At 35.2% G+C, this 25183-nt stretch overlaps 1 protein-coding gene across 2 annotated transcripts in view; it reads right to left on the minus strand.

Annotated features, from left to right (window-relative positions):
• Positions 1–417: 417 nt before the first annotated feature.
• The window catches only part of RASA2 (RAS p21 protein activator 2), a 45990-nt gene continuing 21224 nt past the window's right edge, over positions 418–25183 (minus strand). For both annotated transcript variants that reach the window (XM_048954967.1, XM_048954966.1), the window contains exons 6-24: positions 22363–22446; positions 20488–20560; positions 19183–19259; positions 17722–17820; positions 16054–16210; positions 14768–14916; positions 13811–13925; positions 13301–13375; positions 12572–12695; positions 11207–11313; positions 9906–9992; positions 9747–9824; positions 9239–9312; positions 8198–8304; positions 7353–7435; positions 6295–6503; positions 4933–5036; positions 3697–3886; positions 418–2740 (exon numbers count right to left, since the gene is read on the minus strand). In XM_048954967.1, the coding sequence (XP_048810924.1) occupies positions 2713–2740; positions 3697–3886; positions 4933–5036; positions 6295–6503; positions 7353–7435; positions 8198–8304; positions 9239–9312; positions 9747–9824; positions 9906–9992; positions 11207–11313; positions 12572–12695; positions 13301–13375; positions 13811–13925; positions 14768–14916; positions 16054–16210; positions 17722–17820; positions 19183–19259; positions 20488–20560; positions 22363–22446 (2020 nt within the window). In that variant the 3' untranslated portion in view covers positions 418–2712. The remainder of the gene's footprint in view (positions 2741–3696; positions 3887–4932; positions 5037–6294; positions 6504–7352; positions 7436–8197; positions 8305–9238; positions 9313–9746; positions 9825–9905; positions 9993–11206; positions 11314–12571; positions 12696–13300; positions 13376–13810; positions 13926–14767; positions 14917–16053; positions 16211–17721; positions 17821–19182; positions 19260–20487; positions 20561–22362; positions 22447–25183) is intronic.

Consider the following 25183-nt stretch of genomic DNA (forward strand, 5'->3'; position numbering starts at 1 on the left):
TTTTCTCCATATGCAATCTATTTAAAATAGCTCTGATGTGTATATAACACTGGTATCCTAGATAGATAACAAATAAAGGAAGAAAATGTATTATCTACCACCAGAATTAGATATCCTTTAATACATCAGACTAGGTGTTGTAAACACTTCAGAACTGTCACCTCACTGAAGCTTCTTATGTACACTGCTATGCTATGAAGTAGCACTTCTCTCTCAGCCATAACCCTAAGTTAGACTGCAGCAATGCTGTAGATGACCACAAAAAATCCCTCAAATTAAAGTTGTTGGTTTTTTTTTTTCCTTCTGCGTACCAGATACTTATTTTGTTATAACCACCTCCTGTATGGAAACTCCTATTTAGTCAGTCTTCAAGTCAACATTTTCAAAAGCCAGGCCTCACAGTAAGTGCACAGCATATCTCGAGTTTGTTGAAATTTATTTATGAGTTATTCTCAAGCAATGTTACAAAACATTTTAATGTCTTGATAAGAAAATAAAATTTAAATAAAAATACATTCAACAATACATCAGCATAATACAAATTGAAACTAATGATAATTTACAATCCCAACAGAACTAATTACTGAATAACATCATGTTTCTAGACTAATCAAAATGAAGGCAACTTTCATTATTAATCATCCTACTTGTACCTAATTAAATTCTAGAACATCTACTGTGTTTTGAAACATTATAAAAATGACAAATTAAATCCTACTGGTCACAACTCAGCGGCCTTTGCTCTTTTTCCAGTACCATCAAAGAAAAAAGTGCATTGTCTTCATTATTAACTTTTTTTTTTTTAAAAGTTCAAAGTGTTTTTCCATAATTTGGATTATGAAAACTTTAAAAAATGGCCCCAAGGAAGACATGCTTTGCCACAGTGTTAATCAATGTACAGCACAAACTAACTTTGACAGATAAAAGCACTTAATTTTTGTTTAATGGCAACTTTAATGGCAATTACATAGACCCAATTTACCTTGGCAAAACACATTTCTTGGCATTAGTATGATTCCCACCACTCCAATTTCAACCGTTGGCAAACGAAAATACATCAAAATTGTTTAAGTAAAGGCAAAAACAGTGGAGGTGACTGAATGATTGTGGCTTTGCAGACACAAGTACTGATTCCCAGACATTCTATCGTGGTTTGTATGGTTAAAACGAATAGTTATTTTAACAAGTTACATTCATTAAAAAAAATAATTCAATCTTGTCTTGCCAGTGTGCTTCTATTACAGAAAACCTCCCTACAACAGTGTTACAAATGTATAGTAATTGAAACAGCTTACAGTTTTCAAGCATTGTGGACTTCTACTCTATTTGTATGTCACATTTCTAATTAATTTTGCCAAAATCATGATTGTAAAACAAAACACACCAACAAATAAACAACAGAAGATCCCACAGCAAATGCTCCAAAAATAAAAAGTACCACATACAGTTATTGTTAAAAATAGTATTCCAAGGAGTACCATTATATTTAATACTGATGAAGCAAAGTTGCCATCTTTGCTTCTTCCTGGTTATATACATAAGTTCTTTCAGCAGAAACCTAACTTCTCAGATGAAATGAGCAAAAATTAATCTTAGTAGAGTCAAGAATGACAGTTTAAAAATTGTGTTAATTGGCAAATAAGAATTCATATAACTAAAGATATAAAAATATTCACTGAAGCATTGTTTAAAGAAAAACAATGTTGATCATTGAACTGATCATAACAAGCAGATACTACAAAGTATCTAAAAATAATCTGGGATAGTCCAGATATCTAAAGTGCTTTGAGTGATTATAATAGAGATTATTTATTAGATTTGTAGTCAAATGATGAACTGAACCTAGCTATTATACTTTTTAATCAAAAAACCATAAGCGGGATGATGTAGATTGATTGGTACTTAACCATAATCAGTTCACATTTGAGTTTGTTTGTTTTATCCATAGGCAAACTTATTTATGAAGAACACTGCTACCCTGCATTTGTTTTCAGATTAAGAAAAAAAATGTACCTTAAAAAAGTACCTCAGAGGAAATTGACAGTGGTCTCATGTCACTCCATATACTACTCACTCCAAATGTAAACAGGAGGCATAATAAAAGTTCCCTGATTTCTTCTTCTTTAGTACTTAAAAAACAACAAAACCTAAACTCTGGTGTCTGCTGTCTGCAACATACTGCTTTAGTTAGACCAAGTTCTGACAACACCTAATATAAGAAAAAAAAAAAGTCAAATGATTTGAGTGTGAAACTTCAGATCCCTATGACAGAGTATGTTGGGATTTCTATTTCAAGATTGTTATCAGCAGGGCAGGCACTCATGGTAAACTCATACAAGTTTGCAGTACATGCATTAAGAGATGCAATACAACCAAACGTCACATTGATTTTCTTCCATTAAAAAGCTTATTTGTTTAGAAAATTCTGTCCTGAAACAGCAAACAACTCTCAGATTTATTCACATTTGTTACTTTCAGAACCTGGAACTTTAAGTTCTTCAGCAAAATGAGAATAAACTTTAAAAGACCAGATTTCCAAGTAGCTAGCTTTCTATTAAATATTAAATAGATTGTCAACACAACTAGCATCTATTTCATTTTTAAATACTTTGTGAAAATGCACATGATGAACTACAAAATGAAACAAAAGAACAGAACACTTGAGAATGTTTCCAGTTTCTTTTTTTCCAAGTGTGCCATAGTTGGTTTTGGTTAGGAAACCTTTCCAATTGGATTTTTTCTGGAAAAAAAGAAAACATTACATGTAAATATTTTTAATAGTTAACATTTGCTTTTTAATTCTTTCACTCATTTTTTTACTCATTAAGAAAAACTGCTTTTTTGCATAACTTATGGATATTTGTGATTTGCATAAAGCTTTATGTACTTGCATATGAAACTTGTAAATCAATTGTCAGTTGTTTGGAACAACCTGAGCCCAATATCGAAGTAGGGGAATGAGATTACTGTAGCATTCTTTCTTCTGAAAATAATATTTATATTACTGGTGCAACAAAGAAAACAAAATTTGACTGGTGTTGCTCTGTGGACAAAAGCTTGGATCAAGGAGAATCAAAAGAATCAGCTCTGGAGCAATAGTGAACTTAAAAAAAATTTTTTTTAATTCAATTTTAAAAGATTGCATTTATCACTGAGCATGACAAGAGAACTTAAAGCACGTAAAAAATGTTTGTTTTCAGTATAATTTTCAGTTACATAGAATCTGATAATTTAGCTTTCTTAACTGATGCTTGATAAAAAGAATTCAAGTTAAAAAAAAGCACTAGAAGGTAGTCAGACAATTGAACTCCTTAACTGAAATTTGACAAGACAACTTTATATTTTAAGAAACATAATATTTTAAGGAATGTTTTAAGGAATGTTAGGAGACAGTTCAGGTTAACACATGAAGCACACACAAACTTTAGATTGCAAGAAAACAACAGACTCATTGTTTATGGGAATCTCAACACAGACACAGATGAAACGATATTCTTCTGGCACCAGCTATCATCTATCAACTGGTGAAGAGCTGCTCTATTACAAATGAAGGAAATGACATCCCTTATTTTCCTCCATGTCTTCCAGTAGTCTAAAACTAATTTTGGTTTAGTTATTGCTACCTGAACTTTTGTATTTTCTTCTTATATTTCTGTTAGTAAATATTTGTATGTCAAAGTCCTTTAAAATACTTACTCACTACCATATTCAGCACTGGACGATCTCTTCTTCTGGTATTTTTCATGCGATTCATTCAGCTTTTCTACTGTATCTATTATCTGTTTAAGCGTATGAAAAGTTGCCACAGAATCTTCAATTGTGAAGTTAGAGTAGTCATCTGGTTCTTTCCGAGGCCCCTGATAGACAGCTATGCTTCCACAAGCCTCTACAAAAATAATCACAAAATCCCAATTAGATTTTGGCTGTGAATAAACATACTTAACTCTCACCATGTAAACGAGGATTCTGAAGTTCTGAAAAGCGATATCACTCTAGCTTATGCATATAACAGACTGAGATAGAAAACAGTATCAACTAGATGTATTTGTTGTTCTATTGCTTGCTCTCCACTGGTCCTGCATCCTGATTATTCAGCTCCTTCCTAACTGAAAAAAAAAATTAAAAAAAAAAAAAAAAATCAATGTTTTCTTGTAACTCAGCTACATGGCATATAATTCATGTCATAGCCAGGAAAATGAGGTCAGGGACAGAAAAGCAAACAACTATAATTGCTATCTTTGTTTAGACTATTTCAGAATTTTTATACACAAATTCAGTTAGAATAATGTTATAATATTAATATGCACACCAATGTGCACACCTGATGTCCATTGCTAAGAAACGTCTGAACAGTGTCTGTTACTAGTGTACTGAACACTCAAAAAATACAAGAACTGCTCTGAAAATAATGCCTCCTATGTTATTATACTGACCCATGACATCAGAGGCAGATGTTGGTGGTCTGGCAATAGAAGTCGAACCTTTCCATCAATATCCCATTACTTTCTGTTGCCATGTGACAGATGGCAGCAGAAGGGAAGTCTGGCAAAATGGCATCTGACATGGAACTGTGTACGAAGGAAAGGTGTGCCACTGAATTCCCCTCCAGGAGAAAAAATTGAACATTCAGTGGCGCATACCAAACATGTATGGAGATCAAACAGTGGATGTCAATACAGCAAGGTGGCGGGTGGTAAATTTCAGCAGTGGCTACAATGAAAAATAGTGTTTTGTAGCGGAGAATTTGCTCAAATATTGTCATCACACTCTTTATATATGATGTAGTTTTCATGGAAATAAACAGGAGGCATTACCTATGTATATTCTGTTTGCTATTTTCAAGTAAATAGTTAAGACCAAGTAGATGTTAGAGACCTAAAGAATGAGAGTTGAAAAATACAGTATAATTCTTCTGAATTACTACTTGAGTACCTTCCAGCTTCTGAAGTTTAGACATGTTGATGGTGAAAAGTGAGTAAATTCTTTCTGTCTCTCTGTCTCCATCAATCTCAATTTGAGTATCAGCAGGAACATCTCTAAAAAGTGAAAAAACAGAAAATGAGTAATCCAAGTCATTCTCTAAAGGTTTGAAAGCAAATCTGAACTGATTACATTTTAAAAGTACATTTAAATTACATTACATTTAACTGATTACATTTAGGCTTTTTAATATGCCTATTACTCTGACAGCTTCACAATTCCTACAGAAAATTCAGCACTCGTTGTAAGTCTTATAGAAACAGGAGTAGTTTTGAGGACAATGAATACAGCTGTACTAAAAATCCTGTTTCTCAATAGAATTAATTATGCAATAGATCAAGACTAAAATACTTTTTAAATATCCAAGATTAACTGTTATTAACTGACAATTCAACACAGCTTTTAAGACCTGTTTACCTTTCAAGTATGGATAGAACAAGAGAACAAGGTAATTTCCACAACAGAAAGACAGAAACAAGAAGATTTTTAATAATGGGAATCTTTTAAGCAGTTAAGAAACGTAATAGATGAATGAATCAAATTACACAAAAAATACTATCTATATAATGAGCTATTTCTGCATTCAAACTTGAGAAATCCCATCTCTGTCTTTATTTGCACTAGATGTAACAGCTCTCAAAGGAAGAATTATCACCAGCCAAGGTTCTAACACAAAGTAGGTAACTACCACTGATGTTTTTTCTCCAACAAGCTCTGCATTAACTGTGCACACTACAAGCATAGAGGACAAACAGGTAAAAATGCCAGTTTCAGAGGTGCTTTGAACAGCCAGTGTTACAGTACAGACCCACGTGATACCATTCAGTTCACTCTAGTAGTTCAGAACACAGCCAGCAAGAGAGAAAAAGGAACCGCTGATAAACGAGCAAGTAGACCAGTTCATGCATCAAGCTCTTTCTCAGTCAGGAAACACCATGCATGGCATAAAACTCCCACATCCCTATGCTACACACTTTCAAAACTATTACTATGCAAAATTTCTACAGACGACCAATGTGGTACAAACACACGAGGCAACCCAACTGTCAGCACAAGTTCCATTAGCTATAAAATACATTATCCTGCATAGGAAAATAAACCATTCAGTATTTCCGATCTACACACTCAATTGGTACCCGTAATGTTATCCAGGGTGGTGAACAGATCTTAGTAAATCTAGTACTTCAGGTGCATGTTCTTAGTAACTGACTGCAGCAGATGGAAAGCCTTGCCTACAGATTCTCAAGTTGTACAGCGAGTCATTTGTGATGGGTCTTACCAAACATACACATTTTCATTTGAGAAGCAACTTACGCAGTGCAACGAGCGCAGCCCACTGTGTTCTCTACTGTAGCCTTGCAGCAAAGCCAGTTGCCATTCAAAAAAGCCGAAGGGTGGTAAAAACTAAGTCTCTTCTGGTTGCATCTTGTTACTCGACAGAGAGCTTCTATCCACTCACTAGCTTCTACACAATTATTTGCTTGGATATAGAGTGGCTTTTCTCCATGTAGTACTTGAAACATCTGCAGAAAGAATGCAATAAACACAACTCTGTTCAGTAAATAAAATCCAATTATTGATCTATTTTGAATGCATTCAAAGTAAGTTTCAAATCTCATGCTATTTATCAAAGCCGAATTAAAACTAGAAGTGAGATAAGAAAGAGAGAAAAGGACTTTTTACCTCTCTCATTTTATTACAGAATCCTAAAAAAAAAAAAAAAAAAAAAAAAAACTCAACAGCTGAGTTCAAGTTTTTCATCCAAAACAGGCTTAAATAGTAACACAAAAATGTCCTCCTCATTCAGGTCTCTTTAGATGTCACCTCAGATTTTGTACTTTATATCCTAAGAATAACAGAAGATTCCCAGAGGTCTCTCTCCTTTAGCCATGCTCAACCTAAGTAACAGCTGTACTTCATCACTGCCTCAATTTTGGATTGATGTAAGGACAGAATGTGCTACAGGTCCAGAATGAGGCTGTAGGAACAACTGTCTCAGATTATTATTATAGAATTTCTCATCAAAACAAATAAACACAAGTTAGGTAATATTACATTTCATTACATCAGAACATAATGCAATACATACTACTACTACCTTACAGAAAAGTGCTCTGTTATAAGGTCACAGTAGTTTTAATCTGCATTCTAGGTACTTGGAAAGGGGGGCAAGTCATAAACCATTCACAAGTCTGAATCCCCGGGCTAAGTTCTGTATTCAGAAGAGTCAAAAGACTGAATACCTTGCCCCCCCACCCCGGTTAATACAACAAATCTACTTTGTTGTAATATTTAGGAGTTTATTAAGCTAATTTGAACCTGTTATTTTAAGAACAAATCAAGGATTAGAGAGAAATCATCTTCTGACTTACATTTTTCTTGTTGAAGGAGCTCTCATCAAGCTTCTCCACTGCAAGAATGTTTTTGATTGGAATAGTGAAAATCGGTTCCTTATCTGTAAAATTTTGTAAACAAATAACAAGTGTGAAACAAAAAAATATTTTGTAACTCAGCACACTGACTCTATTAAGTTCTCAAAATCTCCTTTTTTTTTTTTTGAGATTGAGAAAAAATACAAAAATTACCGACTATCCTCTATAAAGATGCAAGAGCTTAAAAACCTCACTAAGTCCCAGCAAGACACAAAAAGGCTTAGAAAATGTACCTGCCATTTATCACGGATGCATCTGCTTAAGTTATTATGTAACCCTAAAGCAGAGAACTGACTAAACAAAAAATAAATAAAAATCATACCTAACTTACATTTTATCAGTTACCAGCATTCATGTTTAATAAATTCCTTACTGCAAGAACAGGAATAAATACTGCTGCACTAAACTAGAAATTCCCAGGAACATGGGTGGCTGTAACTAAGGTTTGAGAGCTGAGATTACTTCCAGCCTAAATGGTCTCAAGCTCTCCTAAGGAGCTAAGAATCTCACTACCCTAGTGCAGACCTTAGACCTCTCAAACTGCCAGTTATTTTGGTCTTCAAATCTCAATTGTGCACAGTTGAGTTCATTTGCCTGTGCTTTAAAGGCTTTCTACAAGACAAATATGATTCTACACCACAGTTCAAGAGCATGTGGTAAACAGAACAAAAGGTAACAAATATATCATCAAGTCCTTTATGAAAAAGGATGAATTTTAAGTAGTCAAGTTCAGATACAAACAGAAAATATTGAGAAAATAGAAGTAACTGTAAAACACAGTTAACCTTGCTGTTTGTGGTAGGTGAATTCTCTACTTGTCAGACAGAACCACCGCTTCTTGAAGTTCTTTTTACCAATCCGAGTCCTTCCCTGAGCTCTTTTGTACATTTCTCTGTAACAACAGAATCAAGCGAAAATGCAACTTTCATCTTCCAGAGAGCTTTCAGAACCATGCGAGAGCACATCATTACTCATCATGCAACACAGTCGATTTCATTGCAATTAAAGATCTATTTGCTGGAAATGAGTCCTCAAGATTACCTCCCAGTATGCTGATTGTGTAGAGGGTTCCATTTACGGTTAAGAGTGTGAAAAACAGCAGTGAGTATGGGGAATGACACTCACTTACTCAGATCCCAAACTTGAAATTTTCAAGAAGGGAGTAAAATGTAATCAACTACATGATCATTTTTATTCACTATTTTAATTATTATATTTTTATTTAAAATTCAGATTTTTTTTTCCCGAAGAAAAATCTTTGCCTAGTTTGCATCTGCTTCTCAGGTGAACACAAAGTTCTTTTTCTTCATAAATTGATGAATTTCTCAATTGTTTTTTTCTTTTTTTAATCAACATCAGAAAACAGCTTGCTCATTTCAAATCATTAATGATTTTCACCATAAAATTTATAAAAACATTTTATAATATACAGTTAACTATACAATTACAAGGTTATTTTGTCCCCTGCTATAAAGGAAGATCTAGCTGACTGAACTTAAGCATCACACAAAATAATCACGTGTTACATTATTTTAAACCATTTTTTCATAATTCTGAATTAATCATCATCAAAGCACAAACCAAACTAACAAAAATGCAGACTTAAAAAGATTTTAAAAGTTGCTTCTAATTTTCCCCCCACAAGTGTTACACGTTGACTGAAAAGTCTGCAGAATTGGTTTCCACCAACAGCTCTAAACTATCAAAGAATTAAGTCAAATAAATGTAATTACTACAGTAGTTCAAACATTTCAGTGAGTATTAATCTCATGTTGGCATAAAGGAAAACTGTCAAGCCAGTTCTTTTCCCACACATTTTTCTTTACCCTTCTTTTAGATGTATGGGCTCACTCAGACCACTCGGTTCTTTACTTTCAGTAGAGGAAACATCATCTAGGAACTTAAGGAAAAATACACAGAAAATTGATGCTATGCAGAAACACAGAACAACCAAAAGTTACTTAAAAAATATATAAACGCAGCTTCTTCCAGTAGAAAGCAATTACTTTAACAGATTAGCTGAAGACCCATTTCAGGGTCTTAGAGCAATATAGGAAGAAACGCCCATAAAATACACCAAATTTCTATAAGTTACTGAACAGCAGGTCTAATAGAACTTGTTTGAATTTATTTTTTATTCCCACTACCAATCCCAAATTAAATTAGCTCACAGTGTACAACTGTTACGTGTATTCTACTTGTAATGTGTTTTTTTTTTTTAATATAAATTGGGCTTTTTTTTAAAAAAAAAAAGAAACTTGAACATCAACAAACCTTTTAATAAGAGTGCTGAAACACATTAACTATGAGAAAATATATCTAGTTAAAAGGTACCTTTTTGACAGATTCAGTGAATTTCTCTTCCTGAAATGTTTTAAAAAACTCGCACATGAACGTCTCCTTGAAACTTGACTGAAAGAAAAGATATTAGGACTTGAATAAGCTTTCACAGAATGCAGTCTGTTCAACAAGAAGGAAATGTAGTAGCCTTACAAGTTTACTTTTGGTCAAACTTCCCCAACTCCCCAAAGTCTGGATGGCTTTTGATATGAGAGTTAATGTTCTAGAAGTCTGTGCATCCTAAAATAAAGAAACAAAAATAAGTTAATAAGTTACATTTTCTTTCAAACAACATCAGATAAAATTGATTTAAAAATGAAAATGCAACACCAACTATTATCTGACACCTTCATTACATGTCTTCTCCCAAAGAAAAGGAATGCATTTGCTATGCTGTCTTCTAATAATGTGCGATTGTTTTGAAATGTGATATTTTTTATTAAATATATGCATTTTTCAACCCACTGCACAATTTAATGTTATTCACTACCACAAGAATTTAATATTAGTGCACACAAAAATATTTTTCCGTATGGAACATCTCAGACCCCTCAAATCCCCCAGCTGTTACCAAACACGTTTCTAAACTATTCAAAACAGAAGACAATAAATTACTGCTGAACAGACAGTATAAATTTTCATAATACAAAGTGAACTTAAAACACTGTAAGGCCTTCACCTCACTTAGAACCTCTCTACTTGAATTTTCAGGATTTTCAGGAAAAGCAGCCATAGCAAGGGGCCTCGTTGCTGCCTTTAAATTGTATAACACAAGTAATAAATTCCCATCAGCTCTTTTTACTCTAATGAATGGAATAATGTCTAACTAATTTGACATTAAGTAGATTGACATAAATTAATGCAATAACCCAATAAGGATAACCTCTGAAATAAAAGGCTTCATAGATATTTTGTATGTGAAAATAAAATGGTATTTCATTTATTTCCACATCACCATCTTTGATTTTATGTTTGCTTCTTGTTTTTTGTTATGTTCATCTAATTGACAATTTGAAAATTTAAAGTTTGACAACTCTGTGCAACTACTGGACTCCTAGATAAATGTACAGATTGATTACAGACACTTCAATACTTCTATTTAAGGCAACAAATGAAAATACTCTTTGCAAGTAAAAATGTAACCTGTTAACTTCCATGATGGGAAGAACTAGTGCAATTTGGCTATAAGCCTTAAAAATCCCTCAGTCATCTTGCTGTTCTAATGAAGCAGCACTTCTACATCACCTGAGAATGCCTCATGAAGATTGAGAAATTTGATGCTCATTTGAACTGTGAACACTTTAGTTCTTTTGGTGAGGCATAGAACTGAAAACATCAACCTAGTAGCGATCTTACTGCCCCAGGAACAAGCACAGTGAAAGTAACTTCTGCCTTGCCAGATAAACAGATCTGACGGATATGAATAAAACAGAACGAAGCTTCACAAAACTTACTGGATGGTGAGGTCGTAAATGAAAAGTATGAGGTGAGACTACGGCTACAGCAAAGAAACGAAGGAACACAAAGCTGCTCACTGCAGAATACTGTACATGAGGGTCATCTGCAGAGAAAAACCATGAAATGTAACATGCACTAAGCTCAATAAGAAATAATGAGACAGTCAACATAAAACTCGTTAAGAAGATAACGTCAGAAAAGACATTTACATCTTAAAGTAGAATAGAAAAATCAATGAAGCACATGAAATGAGAAATGTGGTCATGGGAAAAAGCATTCTACTTATAATGGAGGATTTATTTCCCTTAGAAGCTCTGTTCTCACAGAACTGGCTCATCAGCTCCACAATTAGGAACAATGAGATCGTCTCAAGCATTCACATACACGCTGTGTTGACTAGATAAGGTTGGGTACATGTTTAACCTAAAGAGAAGATACTGTAGCAGCTAGCCTTAACAACAAGGCCTATCACATTATTTACAATTAAGACTAATAATTTCATATGCATTAACACTGCAAAACAAATGCAGTCAACACATACAAACATCTTCAATTCCAATCCTGAGTCGCACAATGCTGTATGTAATTTTGAAGCTCCAAATACTTCAATATTTTGGCTTAGCTTACTGGGTAATATAGTGGGGATGCATTCTTAATCTAAATGACAACTTCAGTCTGATCTCTCTGGCAAGTCATTTGTTTTGAAAGGACTGTTCTAGCCAGAGGAATTTGTGACCCAATTACAGTGATAAATATTAATCAGAGGCAGTACCCAGATAATAAAAATATATTCTTAACTGATGGCCTAATATATGACATTTTAGGCTTACATATCTGACTATTTCACACTCAGCATGTTATACGAATATTAAAATCACAGCGAAAGAATGGAAGTTTTCTAACATTTATCACAGCATTATAAATGCATATTTCATCTATTCTATCTTCTGCAAAGCCTTGACCTGTAAGGTAATAAAGCTTTAACTGGACCCATAAACAGGTCAGCACTTCTGAATTGTAAGTATCTTTCAATTAAATCACTTCCTGCATTATTGGGAAAAAAAAAAAGCAAAAGTATCTATGCTTATGTTGGTGGCTTCTTTTTCACTACCATTCTGCAGCGCATCAAAGAATATGCACAGTATCAGAGAACACAGTTCTTGCTGACTGACCACAGTTTTACCATAGCATACAGTCTGACCCAAAAACTAAATACCTGATTGGTAAGGTAAGAAATTCAGAAGCCTTTTGGGAAAAAGCAAAAATTTTAACAGTGCCCGTAAGATAACTGCAGAAAAAAAGCATTTCATTGGCAACATCATTTCCAAATGTATTATTACTTTCTAAAAAAGAACACTTACTTGGAAATCTCTTAGCAGCCAGATGCCTCAAAGAATAAAAAACATCACACATTAGGGTAGGGCAACTTATACTTGACCGCACAATTTCACGGAATACTTTGTCTACATAATAGCGTAGATTTTCCTGTAATTATGGAGAAAATGTTATTTTTCAGACCATCAACTATGGCTTTTCCCTGAACACACACAACTCTACAACTCTTTTTCCAAACACTGCTCAACTATTCAGTTATTCCATTTTAGTACTGCGCACCATTTAAGAAGCTTTGTTGTATTAATATGGGATTAATAACATTAACAGATTTTTTAACGATACATTACAACACATAAGCAGTGTCTAGCAGTATAAAACTATAGATCAAGACATTTTCATGATCTGACAACATAAAACAGTGCATGCCCCATGCATCCCTAGCGAATGTTAGTTTGTGGCAGCTACTGCTGCTTTTTACATAATCCTCCAGTAACAGGCAAGCATCAAGCAAAAGCTCAGTGAAATGTCTTGGAACAGCACTAGTTAGCTATGTCAGCAACTGAATGTATGGAATATCAGTAATCAAAACACCCAATAAATTGATGATCTGGTAATCCTCTAGCTTTTCCTGGTCCATTTGGAAATTGCTTTAAGTTACTCATTTTCAGATATACAGAGGTGCTTTTCAATTTTATTTTTTTTTTAAATTAGATTTGAGATACCTTAAATTAGAAAAAACAGATCAAGAAACTCACCATATTAGTTTCTACATTATCACCTTCTCTTAATTTGATGGGATCTATTTCACAGGGTTTAGGGGACTCGCATATCTGAAATAAACAACACTGTTAAGAATTCCATTTTTCAGAAAGAATGCATGGAAATACACCTTTTAAAACTAGACTGGCCTAGAACTAGGGGTAGAATTCTAAATGGTTCTGAACATAATATTATGCAACAATCATCCTAATTTTATGTATCTGCATTTTTACATGGATCAATTGTATAAAGCATCATACGGGCAATTCTGCACTGTTGGAACAACTGCCACTGACTATTGCCAAGCACTTACAACACAACTAAAAAATCAACTCCTAACCAATAATTCACAAGCAACTTCGTAACCAATTATTACTCAATTAAATTTTCCTCTAGAATTCCTACACCTGAATCATTACTGTCACACTGCAAACTAGATGAATGCCTATCAAAGAGACCAGATACTCCACCAGAGTCATGCAAATGGGTTCAGTACAGTAACCTACCTCATCGATAACTGGTTTCAAAGTAACCTTTAGGTAGTGTTTTCCCACTATTTTCATCATTTCATCTACACAGCGAGTTGCTAATGAGTTCCCTCTGAAGACTGTGTTTGCTTCTCTGTAAGAAAATAATTGATGTGGGGAAAAACAAACTCAGGTACAACAGCGTGTAATATTTTTTCCTGCTATTACTTTTTTAAAAAGATCTCATTATATATTTCAGCCAGGAATTTCGGAACCTAGGAACCCAGGCCCATCATGATGGCACCCAGTGAACAGAAAGAATAAATAACAATAGCTACTAGCAAAACAAGGAACAAATAAAAAGTGCAGGGAAAAGCCTGAGAAATTCTAGACAAAGGAAGATATAATTCAGTGTTGAATGTGAGAGAAAACAAATAGAGAAAATTCCCCAAATAATGAAGACTTGTACCTGATTGATATACTACTACTTCTCCAGTGCTCCTGGTTCAGAAATTTAAAGCTACACTGACAAACTCAATCAAAATATACTTCATTTAGGATTGTGTTATAGCTGTTCATTACAGTTGTGCAAAATAAGCCTTTCTAGTCCAATTAATTAGATTAGTTAATCTCCAGTTATAGTTAAAAATATGACAAAGGAATGCGTGTACCAAAACGCAGTATAAAAAATTTATTTTCCACAAGTCACTTCTTTCAACACAGCTGAACTGTTTTATCTTAAATTAAACCTTGCTTAAGTCAGCTTGGAAATGAACCATGCCGTGGTGATAAAATCCCCTCTGCGGACATAACTCTGTGCCTCAGAAGCCACTACTCAGGTCTACTTCATTTATCTCCTAACCACAGAGAGCACACCACAGGTTTTACATGAGATAATTAGATCCGACATGGTCATTTATCAGTGTTGTATCGTTAAGTCCTGCGAAATACAAACAATTTTACAAGACATGAAATAACTTGATGTGGAATACATACTGAGTGTCCTTCAGATCTAGTTCTGCCACTGCAGCAACAAATGGAACTAGCTTATGGTGGTGTAGTAGCAAGCGTACAAGAGGCAGAACAGCATCATACTTGTCTCGACAAACTTCACATAGTATATAGGCAGCAGATGCAGAAATCGGCTATGGAAAAGCAGAACAAAAAAATCGTGAGTGAAGCACTTAAGTGCTCTTCTAACATGTGGTAAAGTACAGATTGAGTCAAATCTAGCTAGATTACAGATGAGCCTCTCAACAGAAAGCTTCAATGTTTGCTATGGAAATTATAAGTTTCCATTCTCTTGAGATATTTAATTCAAAATTGATTATTATCAACTCTATATTTAACGTTAAGAATGAAATTCACCTTCTCTACTCTCCTAAGAGGATAAGAACACAGCTTTGTCCCAAAGACAGAAAGAGGCAGTCAGCAGCTGTACAACTATAAGCCATATACCTTTGCAGGACTTTCTATACTGTAGTTGTAAGTTACAGTTTCCAAACTCATTAAGCGTTGTTTCCATTATAAAGCTGTGAATTTTAATGCAAAACTAATAAAGTACTCAAGCCAAAAAGCCACCATCTGCCAGTGAGCTGTGTCCAGCTCTTCCTGAATTCCAGTGAATTAGTATTTGAATGTTGGCTAGCAAAAATTTTTGTAGGTTTGCTTCCATTTTACCTTCCTTTTCCTCTGCTAGTACTTCATCAATACTGAAATGAACAAATGACATAAGACCAAGGAATATAAAGCCTTCTAACTGTCATTTAATTCCTGGCTCATGATGCTTTGCTATCTACTGCACTTGTTGCTTTGTCACCGTATCCAAGTGAAAAATCCAGTTATGCTTATTAATACATTGGACTAGATTAAAGCAATCCAGAAGAGGTGGAATTAGAAAAAAGTTCTAAAGCAGACCATTTTTAGCAAAGGTGATTATAGACACCTTCTGTGCCAATAATGAGTCTATGTCCATGGAAAACCTCTAAATGCAGGGCCTGACAACAGCCAATGGGAGAAGACAATGTTGAAAAGAGCAATCAATACACAAGAATTACTTCTAGTCACACAGCACCACTTACTTCACTGTCTCTGCTGGTTCTTTTAAAATAGACAATTTTGGTAATTTGGAACACAGTGTTCTGCAAGTTGCTCAGTGAGTTCTGACAAAAGTACTGCAAAGAAATAAACTCTAGCTTTGCATACTTCCACACGTGGTCTCATACAGGACTGCATAATCCATTTCAAGTCTTCATTTGAGAAGTAATTTTCAACAGAAGTACCTGAACATCTGATGATTTTAGCAGCAAGTTTCTTAGAGAAGCATAGTATTCAGACGGAAGCACGCAGTCTTCAGTATAACAAATATTTAATCTAAGTGATCCCAAATCATCAGTTTTAGAAGACTTGTTACCATTTTCTCTTGGTTGAAGTAAGTACCTGAAAAAAAAAAAAAAAAGAGGTAATTATAATGTTAGTAAAATTGATGAAATTTAAATCTCAATATTCTAGAATAATGCAAAATACCACATAGAACTATTTCAGTAACACAAGAACCCAGTCTGACAATTAGCAATAAAATTCACAGTAAGAAAACCTGAGACAAAAGAAAAAAAGGAGCAGTATTTCATGCATCTTCAGCACATAATAGAACATATACTACTACTCTTGTGCCTTCCCAAACAGAATAGATTTCCCGTACCTCAATTAGGATATGTGCTCTTTTCCTGCTTCAGATACATTTAAATCAATTTTTCTTTGACTTCTGCTGTAGTACAATTTCATTCCAACAGGAGGTGCAGTCCCACAAAAAAAATTTTAACAGCTTGTGGCACCATAGAATAATTTCACCATTTGGCTGTCCAACTTCAAATATTTCATGATCACGTATACTTTACTTAGACAATCAGGAGACTGGACTTTTTTCTTCCTAATAATCAGATGCATTGCCTTGAAGGCACGCTAACACAGCGCACAACTAATTTACAAGGAATGCCTCGACAGCATGGATCAGGCTTATTTTTCCAATACTTAGTACTAGTGATGCTGCTTTATATTCTGTAGTCCCTTTGCATTTCAAAGCATTTCACATAAATTAGTAATAAAAACAGAAAAAGTGCTTCTAGATCACAGACTGATGTTTATAAGCACGTTATAATTGGATTAGGGGCATCTTCACGTGCAAAGTACAAATACAAAGTATATTAGCAAACAGAAGGCCCTCTACACTTCAAGTCTAGTGTGCATGAGCCATGTCCAATTCAAAAAGCTATACAAACACACTATGTGGCAGTAAGTCCATGCTAAGGCAACTTTTCTCTTGGCATGCTTTCAAGTGAGGTATGTCATTATGTTAGTATGGTCAGGTGGCTTTTGATCAGCTCAGAGTGCTGGACAATCAAGTCCAAATCTTGTTATTTTCACTTAGTGTACTGCAAAATACTGACAGGGCATTTATCACATTTAGAATCGTACTCAAATGCTAAGATTAAAACCTTAGATATATCAAAGTTGAACTCTAAGATTTGGATACTGTCTGACTTTTCAGTCATTCTGGAAAGCTAACAAATTTAATTACAAGAGAAGTTCCAGGTTTTCTGGTTAATCTGAAAATCATATACAGATCACTAAAATTCAGCAAGCTGACAGACAGCTATGTTCAGCTTTCCTTTTCTTTACTCTCTGCACTTTCCACTCAAATACATTACATATTTAGCAGGAGTAGACAGACTGGCAAAACAGAAGAGGTACATGAACCCTCTGGTAAGGTTAATACATTCAGCAAGAAAATGCTCCCTTTCGTGTACAAAATTGTAATCTTATTCAGATGAACCAGACTACTGCAATTCAAGCAGGATAATGTACTCCAATGAAAAATAAGAATAAAACATCTTTGCAAGGGAAGATAGGCAGCATAGAATTAAATTAACTTCTGAGCCATTATTTCTCACCATGCTTGAAAGGAATCATTTCTTAACACCTTCACAGGAACTTTAATTTCTCCTAGGAAGATATCTTGTACCAAATTTCCATTGTTCCATAGGTCCACCCTGAAAATAATAACAGGACTTATTTGTTTTTCCTCCCCAGAGAAATAAAAAACTTCAATTAACAGCACTAATCCACATGCACACAGGCAGGAAATGTTAGAAACCTCACTCCATTCTAATTAAAGCAAGAGAAATCAAACAAGTGGCTTATTAATCCATAAACAATAAACAAATGGTGAAAGTTAGGCTTGCAAACCTCCCATCAGTAAAAAAAAATAAAATAAAACAGTGCTATAGGCAATATGTATTCTGAGCAACCTCCACCCCCAAAATTGAGTCTTCTCAAATAATTCAAGTGAATATTTTACCTGATAGATTTACACATCCCTATCTAATTGCTACAACTGGGCACACTGCAACGCCACACCGACACATGCGCATGTTTTCCCAAAGAGCAGCATGTATATTTGCAATCTTAAAAAGGAATCAGACTCCAGACATGCACACTGGGTTGTTTTATTGTTTGCGGTTGGTTTTTTTCTATTACTTCTTACCTCGCTGACATTTCTGAAAGATGTTAAGAAGAACAAAAAAATTAATACTAGATTTGTTGGGGCATGACTACTTTTCTAAGTATATTTGCATATATATTGATATACACAACACTAATTAAGATACTCTCGAAGCTAATAGTTAAAAATGCACAAACTTAGTTCTATAGTGGCTATTAGAACTAACCACTAAATTCTCCTGGTGCCTTTTAGGAAACTTAAGTGAGCCTTGAAGATTTTATCATTCAGCAAATCTAGTGCATGAACATGCATGAGTACGATAAAGAAAAGAGGTTGAGCACTGGAGCATTTGACTGCTCTAACTACACCGAGAAGATACAGACTGACTTGCTGTAAGGGTAAAGACGCACAAAAAAAGTATACTTTGAACTGTTCTTTGCACTTGCAAGGAAAAAGTGAAACAAGCATTTATTTAACAAGGAACACGATACCCTGAGAAGTTCTTAAGAGGCTTTTCTCTCTTTTTCTAAACATACAGCTAACTGCACTTGAAACCAAAAGCAAACATCAGGTATGCTTTTATCGTCCAAGTTCTGTAATCGGTATTCTGCCCAAACCAGTATCAACAGGAGGTCCTCTTTAAGCCTCTTTACCCACAGATACAGGAAAGAAGTTGAGGCCACTAGATGAACTATCATTACATTAAAAAAAAGCAAACAACTAACCAAAAACTCAAAGTCCTGATTGATAATCCAAACTCCTTCATCTTCAGTAATCAACACGCTACAAAACTTAGATAATTTGTTAGTACAAATCTAAGCAGCAATTCTCTAGAGCTACTCGACAGTATGATAGCTTTTATTATCTCAAATTACAATATTTAATTGTAGTAATAACCTACTGAACTTACCTGACTTCCAGTTTCTCAATATCTTCTTCTTCCACTTGAAACTGGGACTTTTTGGTATAACTGCTGGACCTCGTTACCTGCAAGTAAAATCCCCCTATTAACATACTATCTCCTATTGTATTATATTAGTAGAAAGAAATAAGCAAGGAAACCTTGAGTCTAACAGTGGTATATAATAACTAATTCCTTTAAAAAAAAGTTCAGTTCACCAAACAAGTTGGTTTTGAACAGAAAGGAAAATAATGGAACAAAAAATTCACACTGGGGTCTGATGAGGGCTGGCTGAGATCTAGGGGAACTACAGTATTGATCTAAAAAAAAAAAAAAAAAAAAAAATCAAGGAGGAAGTATAGCATTAAACTGCAAAGAAGCTCAATGGCTTCATCATGAGCCAGAAGAAAGCACTGAAGTGAGCTGAAATGTTTAAGAAAACAACAAATAAACCCAATTTTCTTGCCCTAGTTACACCAGCCTCTTATTTTTGTTCTCTTCTCATTTCTGGACTGATGGATGGCACTCCCAGTTTAACCCCAAGAAATCAAGAAAATACTACAGTGGTGCATCTTGATCACAGTTTTATCCAAATATCTTACTTCTAAAGAAAAGATGCTCAGTATCTTAGGTAGGTCAAGTAAAACACATGCAATACGTGTTACTCTACACACAAGCAAGGATTTTTTTAGTGAAGGCATACAGCAGGATTAGGATCTATATAAACACAGGAAATTATACTAAACTTGAGGCACAAGTTCTACTACTTTCAACAGTCAAATGAATAGTACTGTATCCTTACATGCAAATGTAGTATTTCATTACAGATAAAAAAATCAAATTTGGCTTCTGTGGGGCAAACTCAAGAGGAGGTAAAATCTAATTCTGAAAAAACTAACTTGTTCTTTTAATCAAATCATGAAACATGCTTTTTTCTTTTAATAATCACTACATTATTTCATTAAGGAAATAAGATCTTAATTGTTTGTTTTTGGTCTTTAAACATTTTCAAGAGCATGGAGCCTAAGTTGAATTCCACAGGACAGGTTTAAGTTCAGACAGAACTCTGATGGCAGCAAATGCTATATAAAGTTACTAAGGATAGTAAGTTACCTTCACTGGTGCTTACAAGGAGAATGTTACTGGCTGGCAGTCCCAAGCAACATAAGCCTGTCATTCAACCTGAGGGGCTAGTAAAGGCTCCTTCATGTGCTCGAACAGAGCTTTCTGCTTCTATACTGCTACACATTGTCCCTTCAAATTGTTTGAAATATTGCACAAAACAGACAAACAGAATGCCACACAAAAAGTTACCTCAAAATAAAACGTTTCGTTAAACTGCGGATTGCTTGTTTTCTTCTTCACTTTCGTCTTCTTTTGGTCATTCCTGTTCCAATGAGGTATTTTTTTTAAAAAACCAGAAACAACTTAAGCATACAATTATAAACATATTCTTGTCACAAAGAGCCTCTGCATTTAAGTTTAAAGTTTTTTTGTGTGTCATTTTAGAGTTCACTGATTAATGAAGAAATCCTTTATTTAATTATATCTTCACGTACAATCTGAGATGTTAAATTCAGGCCCCTACATTTAGCCATGTATCTCTTCAGCCCAAGTAAATGTCCCATTTCACAACTACACCTTGCATGAATTGAGTACAATGTGCCAACAATTCTTGATGCATTTCAAACTTCTTCACCACTGCCTGCAAGTTGTGAGCATAGTTTTCCTGGTCTTGTTCAACTGCGGAGTTCTGCCAGGTTCTTTACAGACAGAGGCTTATACCAAGCCACTGAATGTTTGCCTTGCAAGAAACCTCTGTTAATGCTGGATGCTAAGCAGTGTCAGGACAAATAAAACAAATACTCCCCACTTCCTCCTGGTTTATATAAGTAAAACAGATTTTTAATTTTAAGTGCTTATAAAAGAATGAAGTCTTATTTAGCTAGCAACAGACTATGATGGTACAAAATTGGTATATAAAAGGAACAAATAAAAAATGTGGGTGAAGAAAAACAGCAAACAAAGAAAAGAAACTGTCTCCTAGCCAGTCAGCCAACTGTTTTCACATATGGGCACTACCCATATAAATATTCTGCTCATGGTATGTGAGTCACATGCATGAGACTGGAAAATCTTAACTTCCCAAGTTCTGTCAGATTTGCACATATATTCCCATACCAACGGGATAAATATTGTGTGAGTTCAGTCTGTATCACAGGACTCATGCAGAAGACAATAGTCAATTTACTTTCTTTGACTGTCAACAGCATTCTTCTTAAGTATAATGACTGAATCTCACTAGTTCTCTTCACAAATTTGACATTAAAAAAATAACACCACCTAAAAAAATTTTTTTACATCCTTTACCAAGAAGGAAAAAACATCCCATCATCCTATTCATTCACTTAGATCTTACTCAGGGTCACTTCCTCAAAAGTACTTAACACCCACAAGCTTAACATTAGAGGTTTGATGCTGTGCTCAAAGTGACAACTCCCCTGCACTATGAAGAATGGGTGAATTTAGGCCTGAGGCAGCAGAAAAGAAACAACTGAGAGCTAGCTTATGTTAAATGTTATTGGAACTTGTGGATAGTGAATGCACGATATGAGATTTTCATAAATGAAAAACCCCAACATCTATTCAGGATTACTCTTTTAAGAAGTGGGAGTAAGCTGAATACTTGGAAAGTGTCATCCAGAAAGCACTGGCACTACATAGGTTTCACCAGAACCTCTATTTTCTTGCTCTCTCCCAATTCCCAAGCATTTGCTGTGAAGAAATTCACAAATAAAGAAAAATAAGAAACATAAGGTAAGTGGGCAAATAGCTATATTCAAGAGCTTGATTAAAACTAATAGAAAGTACAGTAAAGATATAAAGAAGCTGATCCAGATGGTCTAGAAATGGAGAGGCCTGAAGAAAATGGGGGACAAGAGGTTCTTGGCTTGCATTGGTCACTCACAGAGATCAAATATCTTTATGATCTTGGAAGCACAGCTGGGAAGGAAGGAATACAGTAACAGTGAACATAGGATGTACACAGAAAGCATTAAGGTTTTTCTGAAACAAGTCATCTCATTTCAAAACCTACTTATTCAACACTTTTTGTTTAAAACCTATTGCTTTATTTTCAGTTTAAGATCACACCATTTTAGATTAATTTCTTATTATATGAAACATTACCTGGAAGGACCCACAAGAGAGACAGTTGCATAAGGGTCACAATTCTGTCCGTTTATAAGAGGCAACCCATGGCACTCCTTTATACTAAAAGAAAAAGGCAATCAGAAAGAGCAGATCAATTTATTTGGGTTATAAAATACATGTAATGCAAGAAGTCCTTTTTAAAAAACATTTTTCCAGTCCTGTCCTATTTTACAGCATATAATTCAACGTAGATTGCAGGTACAGATTTGTGGGTGATAACAAAACAAGCACACAGTCAGATTTCAGAAGCTCTGTGTGGACAAGATTCTTGGAATTTCCTCAAAAAAGCAAAACAAAAAAACCAGCAGTCCAGCATCACACATTCATGGCAAAACTCCAACTAAAACAATACACCCATGTTAAGGGAAACTGCAGACTTCATTAGTTTTTAAATTTGATTTATGAAGGCCCACAAAATCTATTGGCCTCATCCACAATAGTAGCAACTACATTTGTAAGCATTAGCATCCAAAACCAATAGTGATAGTTGGAGCATATCTTGGTTTCATCCATACTATCCAGCCGCAGGAGGAAAAAGAGTTTACCCTTGAAATTATACTTGAAGAATTTCCAAACACTTTTCACAACAGCATATGATCAAGGGTAAACTGCCCTTTCAAAAAGGCTGTTTTCTTCCATTAATGCTTATAACACATTGATGATTAAGAGGTAAAAAGGAGCACTGTCCATCACTCCTGATACGAAAGGACAGGATGATTATCAAATTGTTTTCTGGATCAGCTTTGCAACCTTTTTGAATCACCACAGAAGCAACATGGTTAGCAGAAGAGCTGTGCCTGCAAGCCAGTGTGGTATACCTTCAGATGCTGCCCAAATATGAGTATTAGCTATAAACAGCTGAAACAACAGAAGTAAACCAAAACAGTTTGCAAACTTGGAGCAAAAACTTTCCAGCAAAACAATAATAAAAATAAATTTTGGTCGTTTAATTAGCCAGTTTGAGAAAAAAGATCTACATCGTTTACAAAGAGAATAAACTGCTCTAAATTCATGTAAGTAATGGAATACATATTCTAAGTACTACAACGTGGAGTTTGGGGTTACACAGTAGTTTGTAACACAACCGAAAGCACAAAGTTTAAGGAAGCTGCAGTGGTTAAACGCTGTTAAATGTCTCCTCTGTGTAGAAAAACAATGTCAGAAGACCAACAAGAGTTCTAAGCTCAAACACAAGCTGAGAAGAAATGGATACTAACACGCCTGTGCTGCCTCAGAACTCCACCCTCTTGCAGCATGCACTATCATAAACCACTCGCTATTCTCCTCCAAAAAGTCCCTTTGTCTTGGCCACTTCAGGGAACATCTAGTGCTGAGCCACCACACAATCATTTGTTATTTTTCCTCCACTTCATAAGCACGCAGCCCTCAGCATTTCAATAATTTTTGAATCACAATGAACCCTACAGTGATTACAAGCCCACCATTTAAAGGGGTTCTTGAAACATCCAGTTGTTTCATAAGCATTAATTGATTCCTCCTCCAACACATAACATAGAAGAGTGCTGACAAAATTAAACAGTCTAAACTTCGCTATTTTGAAGTAGCTGATGGAGGTGGTGATGACTTGATCTTTCCAACTATGAGGCATTTTGTAACACTAAATGTATTTTTAAAGTGTATTAAACTAAATGTTACAACACTGTGTTTGTTTAGAGCAAGTGCAGAATGGTAAGTCAGCCTCATCTGACCCTCAGAGGAAACTGATGGTGGATCAACTCAGAGTGGATAGAATTCAACTATTTCACTGAAATTTCTCTTCATGCAGCCTGGTGTTCAAACTCAGTAGCAAACAAACAGACACGAGCAGCTACAGAGAGCAGATTTCTCAATGTAAGAAGTTCCTAACTCCTTTCCTGATCAATGTATGACCCGCACCTGGATTTCCAGCAAGCAGGAAAACATTCTCCTGGCAACTACACAACTGCACAATAGAACTAGAATGTCCAGATTCATCATCCAGAACTGTCCCTTCAAGCTAATTTCATATTGCAATCAGTCTCCCTGTGTAGGCAGGCAGTTGCAGCCTTCTCTTTCCTCCTGCTGCCCAAGCCCCAGCTGAACTGCAAGCTACAGCTCAGACAGCCTGCCTTGTTCTCATACCTTAAAAAAAAAAACAAACCTACTACCAGCCCAGTTCCACTAACAACACTCAGCACTCCCAAACCTCTCCTCCTCCAACCCAGCAAGCTCGGAATTTGTTCCAAATTTTATGTAACCTCTTCTGCTTCCAACTCTCAGTCTAAGTAAGCTAGTCCATCATGACCATCCCTTCTCCTGGGGTGCCCAGAGCCTGCTACAGGCACTTCAACTCACAGTACAGCTAAGTCATCCCAGCTACACATAGATGGAGGATCCCTCTTCTGCTCTGGCTTCTGCCTTGCTCCAATCACTAAGTTTGTTTACTAATCTTACAGAAAACTATTCAGCTTTTGAGCCAGTTTTCAGTCAGATTAGCAGCTTGAATTAGCCTAGTCACACAAACGATCTCTCAAGCTCCAAAGGCAGTGAAAGGCAAGTAGCTGTTACGGGTAGGAAGCCATTACATCAACTCAGCAGTACCACAGTGGTTTTTTACTCCCTCAGGGCTGAATATTGCAGATACTTCTAAGGTCCTAAACAATGCCTAGCAAACTTTTTTTTTTTTTTTTTTTTTTTTTTTTTAAGATATTTGGAGCAATTCAGTTAGAGCAGGCTTACAGAAACGTGCAATCCCCCCCCCACCTCAAGTTTAGCAGTGAGCAAATCTCGTGCTAGCAACATGCTCTCAACCACCAGA

The sequence above is a fragment of the Lagopus muta genome, chromosome 9 (genome assembly GCF_023343835.1).
Source record: "Lagopus muta isolate bLagMut1 chromosome 9, bLagMut1 primary, whole genome shotgun sequence".
Lineage (NCBI taxonomy): Eukaryota > Metazoa > Chordata > Aves > Galliformes > Phasianidae > Lagopus > Lagopus muta.